Below are 16161 nucleotides of genomic sequence, written 5' to 3'. Positions count from 1 at the left end.
TATGTATCAGCCATATTCAGCTGATGTGCTAATGTGATGGATAGATAGATAGACAGACGTATAGATATATCTACCCCTGGGCGGTCAGTGCACACGTTGTCTTCTAAACACTCACAGGATAAAGGGATCCTGTTCCCCCAGTCCTCATAGCTCATAATGCCACAGCACTGGAACTGGAGGGAGGCACAGCGCGTTGTCAGGGTAACAGCGCGTTGTCAGGGTAACAAGACATTGTCAGGGTAACAGCGTGTTGTCAGGGTAACAGCACGTTGTCAGGGTAACAAGACGTTGTCAGGGTAACAGCGCGTTGTCAAGGTAACAGTGCGTTGTCAGGGTTACAGTCTGTTGTCTGGGTAACAGCACGTTGTCAGGGTAACAAGACGTTGTCAGGGTAACAGTGCGCTGTCAGGGTAACAGCAGGTTGTCAGGGTAACGAAAGATTGTCAAGGTAACGGTCGCAACTTACCTGCCCTTGGACGTTGACGAGAACTTCTTGTACCTTGTCATCTGCCATCATCGGTCTCATAGAGTCAGGGGTGATGTTCTTTAACTTGAGAGAAAGAGAGAGCGCACGTTTACTTCTTTATCAAAATGATACATCAAAGAGAGGAAGAGAGAGAGAGAGAGACAGAGAAAGAGACCTGGTTTCTGTAGGAAGCCATGACGATCCCTAAGATCATCATGATGATCATTATGGCCCCCATCAGACCTGCAAACTGGAGACACAGTAGTCAACACCCTTCTGTCTGTTTGTCTCTCTGTCTGTCTGTCTGACTGTCTGTGTGTCTACCCGTCTGACTGTCTGTCTGTGTGTCTGTCTGTCTGTCTGTCTCTGTGTGTCTGTGTGTTTCTGTTTGTGTGTCTGTGTGTCTGTCTGTCTGTCTGTCTGTCTGTCTGTCTGTCTGTCTGTCTTCCTGCCTGCCTGCCTGCCTGCCTGCCTGCCTGTCTGTCTGTCTGTCTGTCTGTCTGTCTGTCTGTCTGTCTGTCTGTCTGTCTGTCTGTCTGTCCTACCCCTTTGAGCAGTGCTGTCTTCTCGGTCCTTTCGGCCGTCTGCCCGAGGATGGAAACCAGCAGCATCCCAACGGAGAATACCCACATCCCAGCCCAGGATCCGGGGCCCATCTGTCTTGACAGCTGGGGACATCAGGGACAGGAGAGGTCAGGGGACGAGGTCAGGGGACGAGGTCATGTGATGAGGTCATGTGATGAGGTCATGTGATGAGGTCATGAAATGAGGTCATGAGATTAGCTAAAGCGGAGGTTTATGTAGAGGTCATGTTGAGGTTTATGTGGAGGTCATGTAGAGGTCATGAGATGGGGTTACCTGCGGGGGGGCCTTCACAAGTCCAATAATCATCGAAACTCCAAAGATCTAAACGGAATGAGATGTTATTCACCAAAGTCATAGCCACTATAGTACAAATAAAACACTACTGCCAGGAAAGACAAGGCATTTAATGAAGCGTCAGACAAAACAAAAGAGTATGTATGATTGAAGCAAAGAAATACATTGAATGCACATATTAGCAGTCAGTTAAGCCATGATTGAAGCTGACCCTTTCTGTTGTCTCACTACAACATCAGGTTTCACCACCAGAGGGAGACAACACCCAGCACTGGTTCCATTCATTCAGGAAGATCAAAAAGACCAAACAAGTTCATCTTTCACCACAAGAGGTAGACAAAACAACAAGGTATGGAACATTTTCACACTAGCTTGAGGTATCTGTTAGAAATTGTTCCGATTTTAATTTTAGAAGGCAAAAACGAAAACAATTTAATCATTTATTTTTCATATATTCAACTGATTAAGCCCAAAAAATAAAACGGATGTATACATCCTTCTATACATACGTAATTAGTTTGACAGGACATTTACCTAATTTAAAGGTTATTGTCTGACTTATCTCAAAACAGTATTTTATAATGCATTGTTCGCACAAAGTGTGAACAATGCACTGTGAAAACAGAACAAGAACAGTGTGAAAACGGAATGTAAAAACAGAATGTGAAAACAGAACAAGAACAGTGAGGACGTCGGTTCAGTGGATCAGTTCTCCTCTGGTCCAGATAAACCTTCAGACTAGATAACATAAACCAGGTCTTCCTTCCTTTTATCTCTCTTATTAGTATTACTAGCGCTGGCGACAGCATTATCACTCTTATTAGTATAACTACACTATGATCACTCTTATTGGTAACACTAGCGCTGGTGACACTACACTGGAAAAAGCCTTCTGTTGAACCAATTAAAAAAATCTAGGGTAATGGTTCACATCTATATTACATAACTTGAGCCAATGACAAATATATAGCTTGCCTCAAACAATATTTCCTATATTCATAAAAACTAAATAATACAACTTGGCACCAAGTATAATTCTATTCTTTGAATGAAGTTAATACATTTAAATCGTATGTTAAATCCTAAACAAAAAAATATTGATTCACTCCAACAATTGTTTCTCATTTAAGAAATATCTATCAGAAATAATTTGTTTTATCCAATCAAAAAGATTACAATTTAATCAAACAATTGTTTCTCATTTAAGTCATAATATGCATCCGATATAATTTGTTTTATCCAATTTAAAAGATAAAAATCGAATCAAACAATTGTTTCTCATTTAAGAAGTATCTATCAGAAATAATTTGTTTTATCCAATCAAAAAGATTACAATTTAATCAAACAATTGTTTCCCATTTAAGTCATAATATGCATCCGATATAATTTGTTTTATCCAATTTAAAAGATAAAAATCGAATCAAACAATTGTTTCTCATTTAAGAAATATCTATCAGAAATAATTTGTTTTATCCAATCAAAAAGATTAAAATGTAATCAAACAATTGTTTCTCATTTAAACATGAACATTTTTAAACGTAACATATTTTTGTATACAATATATATTAACAATCTAAATGGCAGAGTTAGGCCTACTCCAGACCTCCCTCCAGACACAGACAGGCTGTGCTAGCTCACAGAACCAGTGAGTCATCGTCACTCTGGTCAAGGCTCTCTACTGCAGGTTCAGCTGTAGGTGCTACCTTGAATGAATAAGCAGCCGATGTTCCAAAAAGCTTCAAATCATGATCAGGCAGCTGGTGCTCAAAGCAAGCATCACCTGACAGCTTTAATCCATATCGGATGTATAGGATGGAGTTTAAGGTCTGCAAGGACATCCGGTTCCTGAGTTTGCTTTTTTTTTCTTTTTTTCTTTTTTTTTTACCACGAGGACTGAGCTGCCTGTAAGTGCGTTTTTTTTTTTACCACGAGGACTGAGCTGCCTGTAAGTGCGTTGAGACGGGGGAGGGGCCGCGCAGGCACCCGGTGCTCGTTGTGAAGAGGTAATAGCGATAGTGCTTTTTACCTCAAAAAGTCGCCAAAAGTCACCAATTGCAGCTGAAAAAGGAGCTAGATTTGTCGCTTGTTGCTGTTTTGAAAAAAAGTCGCCAAAGGGGTCTGAAAAGTAGCTAAATATAGCGTCAAAATCGCTAAGTTGGCAACACTGCGGTTTGGTCCAGTAGTCGTAAGCGTCTTTGTATTTAATGCGCATGCGCAGGCTTGTACGTAACCTTGAAATTGTACATTTGTCTAAACAAATATTTCTAAATTGAGCTCCTAATCAAATATAACTGTGTTTTAGGAAGAAAACAAAAAATGTTTATTTGGATTGAATGACAAAATTATTAATCAGTTGAATACACAACCTTAAAATTTTACATTTGTCAAAATGGATATTTCTTAAAGGATGGGTACGCGATTTGCGAAACGCCAGCAGATTTTGAAAATACACAACTCAAATGGTCCTACCCCCTCTCCTTCAACGCTGACTCTGACTCCACCCATTCCAAGTACCTGGACGCGCAATCATGCACGAGCGCGAACAGAGATGCGCGAGAGCGAGCCAGGCTAGTAGGTTTTCGTTTAACAACATGGCACTACATTCAGCTGTAACCCTGCGTTCACACCAAAAGATGCATTTGCTGCCCGAACGCGTTGACGCCTGAGTTTTGCGGCGCGTCAAATCAAGTTTTGCGGCGCGTCAAAGGTTTTGCGGCGCGTCAAAAGTTGAAATATTTCAACTCGAGCAGCATTTGACGCGCCGCAAAATACGTGAACGCGCCCTTCGCCCGTGCCCTACCGGGCACGGGCATGCCGCACCGCAAATCAGATTTTGACGAGCCGCAAATCAAGTTTTGCTGCCCGTTTTCTCGGCAGCAAATGCTGCGGCAGCAAAGCAGCAACGCGTCTCTACATTCACTTTGAATGGGATCACGACGCGCGTCAACTTTTTGCATCTTTTGGTGTGAACGCAGGGTGAGTTGCACCCAGTACCGCGGGAAGTAGGGGTGCTGGGGGTGCTGCAACACCCCCTGTCCGAGGCCCTGTCTTATCACAGAAAACGATCATTTCTAAAAACTCCGGCCAAAGTGGAGATTTCTGAAAACGCCGGTTATGTGTTGTCGTGTCAACGGGGAGAAACGGGATTTTAGGTTCTGAAGCGTCACATTATGCACCAGGAAATGCTTAACGTCATGTGAGCGCCCACTGTACCGTATTGGTCCGAATATAAACACAAACCCCATTGTAAGACGACCTATATTTGGAAAAAAGATTTGAAGACCAGATCTTGATTTCATGAATAAATAAATTGTATTAATTGAAATAATATACGAAAATAAAAAGGCATAGAATAAAACACTGCATTGCCACTAAACAGTAGTGCAAATAGGCCGTACTGATGTGTACACCAAAGACTTCCTGACACTCCTCTGCCCCGCTGTGTTCGCTCTGGCTGTGGTCGCTCCAAACTGTTTCGGCCCGTGGCAAAGCGAGTCATCCTCGCTGCTGTCCAAGGCATGTTGAGACGCAGCATTTATTTAATGCTCATATGACCTAGTGCTGAAAAAAGGTTATATGAAAAAGTGTGAGGGTAGCGGTGGTGCGCTAAACTTGTTCTGTGAGCAGCTGGATGTGAACCATGGTGGGAAGGAAGTGAACACAACGATCGATTTTCAACTGTGCGCGCATGCACTGGTGTAATTGAGCTGTGCTGCTATATATCTTTTTTATCAATGTGACGAGTTGCGAGTCTAGTGCAGGCCGGTTTTTTTTTTCCAGCACCCCCTGCTGAGAATACGTTCTCGCGGCTATGGTTGCACCAGATGTTATAAACATTAAACGGTCACATAAATCATTACTATTTTTAGAAAATGTATGTTTGTTTCATATAATTGTATTGGAAGTCTTGGTTTTCACTAGGGTTGCCACGGTGTGGACATATTCACACCGAGTAATACACTCGTCTCAACACCGGTATTACCGAGTATAAACGGTATAAACTTTGAAACTAGGTCAACCGCCACACAAGCATCGGTTTTTAGACCCTTCTCGTCCTTTAGTTGCCGCCAACGTTCGAAAGCAGCGCCTAGGATTATTCTTGATTTCAGTTTTTCTCTTTCAGCGTTTTTTTTATCAATTACTCTCTGAAAAAGAGTTTTCCTTCTCTTTGCTGGTGGTGGTGGTGGTGGTGGTGGGGATGGTGGCGTCTTGTCTGCCATGGAAATTGTCTTCTACTGCTAGGTCCAAATGTGGATTAACTAGTTCCAGTAGCTACCGAGTACGAGTACTGCACGAAGGGGTCGCGCGCGGGGCGCGGGGGAGGGGGAGTGCAGTACGACCGTTTGATTGACGTACTTACTGTCCAATGCAACTCGATGGCAATGGAAATGATTGGCTGGAGTTTTTCGAGCCCTGCCCGTTCCACAGATGATTGACAAGTTTAATTTTCATCTCAGTACTTCTGACTCAGTGGCTGTAAGCGGGTTATGATAAGGATTTCAAGTAATTTTGCAAAAATGGCCAAAAAAGCGAATTCCGTACCCAACCTTTAATTGAGCTCCTAATTAAAAATATGTATATTTCACAGTATTTTGAAATAAAAAAAAGTTATTTTAAAAAAAACAAAAAATGTTTATTTGAATTGAATTACAAAATAATAATCAGATGAAGTACGGCTTAAAAACCTTTTTCCAGTGTATTATAGTTATTAGGACCACTACATTATTTTCACTCTAATTAGTATCACTACACTATTATCGCTCTTATAAGTATCACTACACTATTATAAGCATCACTAGCTGCTGACACTAGTATACCTCTTAGTAGTATCACTACACTATCATTGTTGCGCCGCGTCCTGCTACACGGTCCAGCTGCCCCGTTTAGTGGCCACTTGACGCCACTGGTCCTCATTCTCCCGACACACCTGTCTGCCATCTGCAACCCGCCTGTCGCCGAGTCCTTGCCTGCCTGACTGCCTGCCTGCCTGTCGCCGAGTGCTTGCCTGCATGATTGACTCCGTGTTACCGAACCCTCGCCTGCCTGACTACCGCTTGCCTAGCCCCAGCTTGTCGTCTACCCGATGTCCCAATAAATCCTACTTCCTTTCACTCCGTCTCTGCCTCCCTGTGTCCAGGGTTTGGGTCCCCTTGTCCTGTCCCTTAACAATTATCAATACTATTAGTATCCCTGCACTATTATTTATTAGGGGTCCAAGCCAACAGGTTGGATCCCTATTGTTTTTGTAGTGTTTTTTTTTTTTATTCCTATACTTACCTCCCTAAAAGTGGGACCACAGCCCAAACCGTAAATGGTGCAGACACGCCAATTGCATGACTAGATCCAGATCTGTTCGGACTAAGCAGATGACAAAATCCAGACCTGCCGGTCCCTAGGTGGCGCTATACCAAGGAAAACGCGTTTGGGGCTATAACTCCCACACCGAACCTCTCAGTCAAAACCTTTATATCCACAGGTTCACGGTAGCGTTTTGAATACACGCTTTGCGTTGTGCCGGCGAAATGCACATCGCTTGGACCCCTGGATAACTGCTTGCAGTTCTAGTTTATTTTCTTATTGTACAGGAAAGTATTAGAGGTAACCAAGATACAAATTAATCCGGGCCTGACTCAGTATTAAACTGATTTCCCGCAGGTTCCCTGTTCAGCGGCACATTGTTAACATATAACAGGAACAAGGCACATCACATGTCACACATGTTTATCAATATTATCACTTATTAGTGTCACTAGCGCTGGTGACACTATTATAACTCTTATTAGTATCGCTACACTCTTAGTATCACTACAATATTTAAATCTTATTAGTATCACTAAACTTGCATTAATATTAATAGTATCACTACACTGTTATTAGTGTCACTACACTGAGATGTGTATCACTAGTGCTAGTGACACTATTATACCCCTTTGTAGGAAACTGATGTAAATAAAGAAAGCCACCAAACCCAAACATCGGTTCCATTGGATGAAGAGTGAATGAGCGGGAGGACCGGAGCTCTTACCCCGAACACGGCGTTGAGCAGGAAGAAGACGCACTTCAGACAGCCGTTGATTTTACCCATGGTGACGAGGAGATCCAGCTGCCTGAGGGGAGTGTGTGAGGAGGAGTGTGTGAAGAGGAGTGTGGGTGAGGAGGAGGAGTGTGTTTGTGAGGAGGTGTGTGTTTGTGACGAGTGTGTGTGTGTGTGTGTGTGTGTGTGTGTAGGGTAAAGGTGTATTGTGTTGTTTCATGGTTGTGTGGTTAGGGTAAGGATGGGTCAACTATGTGACGTTGATAGAAAAACATTTTCCGAGGTACAAATGGGGTCACATGACCACAGCATCACAGCATAACCCCTCATTTGACCACAGTGGAGGCAGACGCCGTGCAGAGAGAGAGTAGGACGCCTGCAGAGGGTTCAAGAGCAGGGGGCCTGGGAGGGTGGAGGCCTTCAGAGGGGTGGGGGGCATTAAGAGGGTGGAGGCATTCAGAGAGTGGAGGCATTCAGAGGGTGGAGGCATTCAGAGAGTGGAGGCATTCAGAGGGTGGAGGCATTCAGAGGTCGGAGGCCTTCAGAGAGGTGGAGGTCTTCAGAGGGTGGAGGCCTTCAGCTCTGTGGCCGGGTTTCCAGTGAGAAATAATTCTGATTTCCTGTTGAAATGTTCTTTGTGTGTTCATTAACCCGGTTAATGTTGTGTTTTTCAGGGTTGCAGGTACATTATAAACCACTTTTACCACATCCTTGATGTAATTCAGTAGAAAACGTGACCGAGGTACAATGGGGTTACAATGGAACATGATGTGCATCACAGCAGAACACCTCGTTCAACCACAGAGGAAGAAGGCCTGGCAGGGTGGGGGTCTTCAGAGGGGTGGGGGTCTTCAGAGGGGTGGAGGCCTTCAGTGGGGTGGGGCTCTTCAGAGGTCGGAGACCTTCAAAGCGACGACCTCAACAACATGGCTGACCATGAGAGTACCAATGACCTCAACAACATGGCTGACCATTACAGTATCAACGACCTTAACAACATGGCCGACCATGAGAGTATTAACAAACTCAACAACACATCATGGATTGAGTTCATGTAAGTATCCGGATCAGTGGATGTCTGCATAATGTTTAACAAACCATTAACAAAACGATCGATCATACTATACCAGACCAGAACAAAAATAACCAGGTCAACAACTTAATGCAAGTCTTCCCGACAATCCGGGGAAGGATACAACGCTGATAACCCCCGTCTGGAAGAAAGGGTGAACTTAAATAGCTGCAGAACCGGAACCCGAAAATAGCCCTGCTGGGCAGCTCAGGACCACTGAGGAAGGTCTGTCATGGTGGTCCTTCTGAACCCCCAACAACAGAAGAGGAGCTTGTCAAAATATTCAGGGGAACATCTCACTGGTCTCAGCATCGCACTCAAATGAACGGTCACACACACGGTGGTTTCTCAAGGATTATTTCATTTCTCACAGGTTCCAAATCAGAGACCAACACAGAGCTTTGTTTCCTTTCAACCGCAACACAGCAGCAGGAAACATACCAGACGAACAGGAAGTAGTGTTTAACGTGGTAAGGTTCATATTTTTTTTCAATCTCAATGAGTCTCAATGTCTAATTCAATTGCAGTTGGAAATATGGGACAGTTGCTTTATTTGTTTATAGGCTACAGGCCGAAAGACTTAATATGTAACTCACTTGCTCGTTTTAAGTATAACATTGCTTGGGGAGTCCAATTCCTTCACTGAAATGGGAAGAAAAGTGCTTATAACTCTCTGCCAGTTAGCGATCTACCTCTTCTCTACATTTAGTTGTGTTGGGCGAATGCTGCTGAGGGAGGTAGCCTATTTGATTGATTGGTTGAGTTGCCCAATCATTTGGTGACAAAAAAAAAAAAGCGATACCATAGGCCTGGGGGCCACACTGGTGCGACCCATGGCCAAATTTTCTTGCGCCAATGAAAGGCTGTCTCTGCTTGATAGACAGCAAACCGTTTGTGCGCTTGCATTGACTTCAACGTGGCCGGCGCCCCTGACTTGGAGGAGGGCTTTATTTCAAATGAATTACTAGCCTAGCCCAAATCATTGACGTTGAGACGCATTTAAATGGTTGCTGGCAGTGGCAAGTACGGTCTATCACACAATTAAAAGAGGATGAATGCTATGTTTCTTGTTGATTTATTTCGTATTTATAATAGTTGATTCATAGTTGGCAGATATATTCAAGGGAATATAGCGCCCTCTATTGAACCACGGACACAGACACACACGGAGGCCGACACACAAACAAATAAGGACACTAAACCTCACACATACAATCTGGGATATAAACACACATGCAGACACTTCAACACCAGCAGACACACACGACAACACCTCTCTGTGTTGAACAAGTGGAAGATGCCTTTGAATGGGACAGAAAGAAGCCATAATTGACCTAGTAAATGAGTTTTATTATCGATACGCTGTCTCTCTCTGGGGAATCAAACACTCTACACTACTACTGCTGCTGTACAAGAACAACTATACCACCTTAATACTACTGCCATACTAGGAGTATACTACCTTAATGCTACTGCTATACTAGAACTACTTTACTAACTTCTTAATGCTACTGCTATAATAGTACTATACTACCTTAATACTGCTGTACTAGAAGTACTATACTACAATGATACTACTGCTATACTAGTAGAATACTACCTTAATACTACTGCTATACTAGTACTATATTAAGTTAATCCTACTGCTATGCTAATATTACTATGTCACCTTAATACTACTGCTATACTAGCGGTATATCACCTTAATACTACTACTATACTAGTAGCATTAACGTAACACTGATGAGTGGCCTAATGAGAAGGGCAGTGGCCTACTGATAAGGGGAGTGGCCTACTGAGAAGGGGAGCGGCCTACTGAGAAGGGGAGCGGCCGGCTGAGAAAGGGAGTGGCCTACTGAGAAGGGGAGTGGCCTATTGAGACACAGCTTCCTCCTACTCCTCAGCAGGCTCAGGGCCCGTGAAGAATCATGCGAGGAAAAAACAGTCCTTCAAAGGAGCCCCTGCCTGAAGTGCTCCATGTTAGAACCATGAGGCAGCGACACAGGGCCTCAGTCTGACGGGTGAGGAGGTTCTGCTGTCTGAGGTCAGAGGAGCGTCGGTCTGGAGCGTCACGAGTCAGAAACCTCCCAGCAGTAAGGACCTTCGTCAGCTAATTACATATGCATAGGGGGGAGGAGTCAACAGCTACTTATGCATGCATAGAGGGGAGGAGACAACCTGTCCTCTAACTGCAATGGAGGGGAGGAGTCAACAGCTGATTACATATGCATAGAAGGGAGGAGACAACCTGTCCTCTAACTGCAATGGAGGGGAGGAGTCAACAGCTAATTACATATGCATAGATGGGAGGAGTCCACCTGTCCTCTTACAGGAATGGAGGGGAGGAGTCACTGAAACGAGGTACATTGTAACAGCAGAATGAACACATGGAACCCTTAATGGTGAGGAACAAATGTATTGTTTTCTTTAATGGGAACACGAGTGACACAGTATCAGCCTCCTGATGATGTCACTATTGACTTCATAGCACAGGACTCATTTACAGAAGCAGAAATGAGGCGTAAGTTCAGAGGTCAGATGCCAGGGGTCAGCTTGTACCCAGGAGTCGTCATGGCGATGGCCTGTCCTCCGCGGCCGCCGTCGTGACGCCTGACCTGACCAATCATCAGGTGGCTAGCTGGAGGGAGACACAGCGCGTTGTCAGGGTAACAGCGCATTGTCAGGGTAAAAAGACATTGTCAGGGTAACAACGTGTTGTCTGCGTAACAGCACGTTGTCAGGGTAATAAGACCATGTCAGGGTAACAGCGTGTTGCCAGGGTAACAGCACGTTGTCAGGGAAACAGTGCATTGTCAGGGTAACAGCACGTTGCCAGGGTAACAGCATGTGTCCAGGGTAACAGCACGTTGTCAGGGAAACAGCGCATTATCAGGGTAACAGCATGCTGTCAGGGTAACAGCACATTGGCAGGGTAAAGGCACATTGTCAGGGTAACAAGACGTTGTTAGGGTAACAGCGCGTTGTCAGGGTAACAGCACGTTGTCAGGGTAACATCATGTTGCCAGGGTAACAGCACATTGTCAGGGTGACAGTGCGTTGTCAGGGTAACAGCATGTTGTCAGGGTAACAGCACGTTGTCAAGGTAACAAGACGTTTTCAGGGTAACAGCGCTTTGTCAGGGTAACAGCGCGTTGTCAGGGTAACAGCACGTTGTCAGGGTAACAGCGCATTGTCAGGGTAACAACATGTTGTCAGGGTAACAGCACGTTGTCAAGGTAACAAGACGGTTTCAGGGTAACAGCGCGCTGTTAGAGTAACAGCGCGTTGTCAGGGTAACAGCGCGTTGTCTGAGTAACAGCACGTTGTCAGAGTAACAGCACGTTGTCAGAGTAACAGCACGTTGTCAGGGTAACAGCATGTTGCCAGGGTAACAGCACATTGTCAGGGAAACGGCGCATTGTCAGGGTAACAGCGCGTTGTCAGGGTAACAGCGCGTTGTCAGGGTAAGAAGAAGTTGACAGGATAACAGCACGTTGTCTGGGTAAGAAGACGTTGTCAGGGTAACAACACGTTGTCATGGTAACAGCATGTTGTCAGAGTAACAGCAAGTTGTTCAGGTAACAAAAGGTTGTCAAGGTTATGGTCACAACTTACCGGCCCTTGGTCGTTGTTGAGGATTTCTCGTATATTGTTTTCTGCCATCATCTCTCCCACAATGTCAGGAGAGATGTTCTCAAAGTACACATTTTCCTGGAGTGAAAGCGAGAGAGAGCACATGCTTACATTCTTTATCACAATGATACATCAGAGAGAGGAAGAGAGGTCAGGGTAACAGCACGTTGTCAGGGTAACAGCATGTGTCCAGGGTAACAGCACGTTGTCAGGGAAACAGCGCATTGTCAGGGTAACAGCGCGTTGTCAGGGTAACAGCACATTGGCAGGGTAAAGGCACATTGTCAGGGTAGCAAGACGTTGTTAGGGTAACAGCGCGTTGTCAGGGTAACAGCAGGTTGTCAGGGTAACATCATGTTGCCAGGGTAACAGCATATTGTCAGGGTAACAGCGCGTTGTCATGGTAACAGCATGTTGCCAGCGTAACAGCACATTGTCAGGGAAACAGCGCATTGTCAGAGTAACAGCGCATTGTCAGGGTAACAGCACGTTGTCAGGGTAAGAAGAAGTTGACAGGATAACAGCACGTTGTCTGGGTAAGAAGGCGTTGTCAGGGTAACAACACATTGTCATGGTAACAGCATGTTGTCAGGGTAACAGCAAGTTGTTCAGGTAACAAAAGGTTGTCAAGGTTATGGTCACAACTTACCTGCCCATGGGCGTTGTTGAGGATTTCTCGAATATTGTTTTCTGCCATCATCTCTCCCACAATGTCAGGAGAGATGTTCTCAAAGTACACATTTTCCTGGAGAGAAAGAGAGAGAGAGCACATGCTTACATTCTTTATCACAATGATACATCAGAGAGAGGAAGAGAGGTCAGGGTAACAGCACGTTGTCAGGGTAACAGCATGTGTCCAGGGTAACAGCACGTTGTCAGGGAAACAGCGCATTGTCAGGGTAACAGCGCGTTGTCAGGGTAACAGCACATTGGCAGGGTAAAGGCACATTGTCAGGGTAACAAGACGTTGTTAGGGTAACAGCGCGTTGTCAGGGTAACAGCAGGTTGTCAGGGTAACATCATGTTGCCAGGGTTACAGCGCGTTGTCAGGGTACAGCGCGTTGTCAGAGTAAAAGCACGTGGTCAGAGTACAGCACGTTGTCAGGGTAACAGCATGTTGCCAGGGTAACAGCAGATTGTCATGGGAACAAGCGCATTGTCAGGGTAACATTGCGTTGTCATGGGTAACAGCACTTTGTCAGGGTAACAGCAAGTTGTTCGGGTAACAAAAGGGTGTCATGGTTATGGTCACAACTTACCGGCCCTTGGGCGTTGTTGAGGATTTCTCGTGTATTGTTTCTGCCATCAGCTTCTCCCACAGATGTCAGGAGAGATGTTCCAACATGCACATTTTCCTGAAGAGAAAGAGAGAGAGAGCATATGCTTCCATTCTTTATCACAATGATACATCAGAGAGAGGAAGAGGAGAGAGAAAGACAGATTAAAGAACCTTGTTTGAGAAGCAAGCCATGATGATCCATAAGATCAAATGATGATCGCTCGGCCTCCAGCAATACCTGCAACTGGAGACACAGTAGTCAATACCCTTCTGTCTGTCTCTCGGTCTGTCTGTGTCTGTCTGGTCTGTCTGTCTGCCTGCCTGCTTTCCTGAGTATGTGTCTGTGTCTGTGTGTCCTGTCTATCTGCCTGCCTGTCTGTCTGTCCTATCACATTGAGCAGTGCCGTCTTCTCGTCTTGGCGGCCGTCTCCCCGAGGATGGAAACCATCAGCATCCCCAAGGAGAACACCCACAGTCCAGCCCAGAGCCAAGGGCCCACCTCGCTGGGCAGCTGAGGACAGTTTGATCAGGGGAGGTCAGGGGACGAGGTCAAGGGATAAGGTCATGTGGAGGACATGTAATGAGGTCATGAGATGAGATCATGAGATGAGGTCATGTGGAGGTCATGAGAGGAGGTAATGTGAGTAGGTCATGTGGAGGTCATGTGGAGGTTTATGTGGAGGTCATGTGGAGGACATGTAGAGGTCCATAAGATGGGGTTACCTGCGGTTCAAGTACCTTGGCCTTAAATCCAATCATCATCAAACCTACAAACGATCTGAACGGAATGAGATGTTATTAAGTCATAGTTACTATATTACAAATAAAAACACTGCTGTCAGGAAAGACAAGGTCATTTAAAAGAGCGTCAGAGACAAAACAAAAGAGTATAAATAATTGAAACAAAGAAATTCATTGAATGCACATATTAGCGGTCCAGTTGAGGCCATGATTGAGCTGACCCTTTCTGCTGTCTGACTACAACATCAGTTTCACCACCAGAGGGAGACAACACCCTGCACTGGTTCCACCATTCATTCAGGAAGATCAAAAAGACCAAACAAGTTCCTCTTTCACCACAAGATGTAGACAAAACAACTAGGTATGGACATTTACACCCTAGCTTGAGGTATCTGTTAGTAATTGTTCCGATTTTAATTGTAGAAGGCAAAAACGAAAACAATTCAATCATTTATTTTTCATAAATTCAACTGATAAATCCAAAAAATAAAACGGATGCATACATCCGTCTATACATACGTAATTAGGTTGGACAGGACCATTACCTAATTAAACGTTATTGGTCTGACTTATCTCAAAACAGTATTTTATAATGCATTGTTCTCACAAAGTGTGAACAATGCACTGTGAAAACAGAACAAGAAACAGTTAAACCTTCAGACTAGATAACATAAACCAGGTCTTCCTTCCTTTTATCACTCTTATTAGTGTTACTAGCGCTGGTGACAGATTATCACTCTTTTACTATAACTACACTATGATCACTCTTATTGGTATCACTAGCGCTGGTGACACTATTATCACTATCATTAGGATCACTACATTATTTTCAATCTTATTAGTATCACTACACTATTATCACTCTTATACAGTATCACTACACTTTTATAAGTAGCACTAGCTGCTGACACTAGTGTACCTCTTGGTGTAGGCCTATCACTACTCTATTATAAGTATCACTAGCTGCTGACACTAGTGTACCTCTTGGTAGTAGGCCTATCACTACACTATTATTAGTATCACTAGCTGCTGACACTAGTGTACCTCTTGGTAGTAGGCCTATCACTACACTATTATAAGTATCACTAGCTGCTGACACTAGTATACCTCTTAGTAGTATCACTTCACTATTATTGTTGCGCCGCGTCCTGCTACACGGTCCAACACCCCCATTTAGTGGCCACTTGATGCCGCTGGTCCTCATTCTCCCGACACACCTGTCTGCCATCTGCAATCTCCATTCCCTACTTCAGCCGGGGATCTCCAATCAGCCGGCGCCAGTTTGTATCGGTCCTAACAGCACTCACCAAGATCAGTTCATTTTCCCTGTTCTCCTCGTAACCCTCTTCCCTCTTCCCTAGTTCTCTACGTCCTAGTCACTCTGCCTACCTGTCGCCGACCCTCGCCTGCCTGACTACCGCTTGCCTAGCCCCAGCTTGTCGTCTACCCCTTGTCCTAATAAATCCTACTTCCTTTCACTCCGTCTCTGCCTCCCTGTGTCCAGGGTTTTGGGTCCCCTTGTCCTGTCCCTTAGCAATTATCAATATTATTAGTATCACTACACTATTATTATTTAATTTTCTTATTATACAGGAAAGTAACCACGATGCAAATTAATCCGGGCCTGACTCAGTATTAAACTGATTTCCCGCAGGTCCCTGTTCAGCGGCACATTGTTAACATATAGCAGGAACAAGGCACATCACATGTTACACATGTTTTCAATATTATCACTTATTAGTGTCACTAGCGCTGGTGACACTATTATCACTCTTATTAGTATGACTACAATATTTCAATCTTATTAGTATCAACTAAACTAGCATTAATATCATTAGTACACTACTGTTATTAGTGTCACTACACTATTAGTATCATTAGTGACACTAGTATACCCCTTTGTAGTAAACTGATGTAAATAAAGAAAGCCACCAACCCAAACACTGTGTCAGAGTGAATGAGCGGGAGGACTGGAGCTCTTACCCCGAACAAGATGGAGAAGCACTCAGACAGACGTTGTTTTTACCCATGGTGACGAGGAGATCCAGCTGCCAGAG

General features: G+C 44.5%; 1 protein-coding gene and 2 long non-coding RNA genes across 4 annotated transcripts in view; all 3 read right to left on the bottom strand.

The window, feature by feature from the left end:
- Positions 1 to 16161, bottom strand: part of LOC115541631 (tetraspanin-15-like) — a 59433-nt gene that overhangs the window by 1886 nt on the left and 41386 nt on the right. The window contains exons 1-6 of one of the 2 annotated variants that reach the window (XM_030353451.1): positions 7371 to 7509; positions 1325 to 1372; positions 1012 to 1134; positions 642 to 716; positions 467 to 550; positions 75 to 173 (exon numbers count right to left, since the gene is read on the bottom strand). In XM_030353451.1, coding sequence (XP_030209311.1) covers positions 75 to 173; positions 467 to 550; positions 642 to 716; positions 1012 to 1134; positions 1325 to 1372; positions 7371 to 7430 — 489 coding nt within the window. In that variant the 5' untranslated portion in view covers positions 7431 to 7509. Of the gene's footprint in view, positions 1 to 74; positions 174 to 466; positions 551 to 641; positions 717 to 1011; positions 1135 to 1324; positions 1373 to 7370; positions 7510 to 16161 lie in introns of those variants that run through there. The other variant, XM_030353452.1, reaches the window with a different exon arrangement.
- On the bottom strand, positions 9508 to 10970 carry LOC115541639 (uncharacterized). Its single transcript, XR_003976397.1, has 2 exons — positions 10154 to 10970; positions 9508 to 10120 (listed from the first exon to the last, which is right to left on the bottom strand). It is a non-coding gene; the product is annotated as an uncharacterized LOC115541639 (long non-coding RNA).
- LOC115541638 (uncharacterized) lies at positions 10976 to 13583 on the bottom strand. The gene is made up of 4 exons (XR_003976396.1): positions 13344 to 13583; positions 12734 to 12829; positions 12067 to 12162; positions 10976 to 11089 (listed from the first exon to the last, which is right to left on the bottom strand). It is a non-coding gene; the product is annotated as an uncharacterized LOC115541638 (long non-coding RNA).

The sequence above is a fragment of the Gadus morhua genome, chromosome 4, assembly GCF_902167405.1.
Source record: "Gadus morhua chromosome 4, gadMor3.0, whole genome shotgun sequence".
NCBI lineage: Eukaryota > Metazoa > Chordata > Actinopteri > Gadiformes > Gadidae > Gadus > Gadus morhua.
This window is presented reverse-complemented; position numbering and strand designations above follow the sequence as displayed.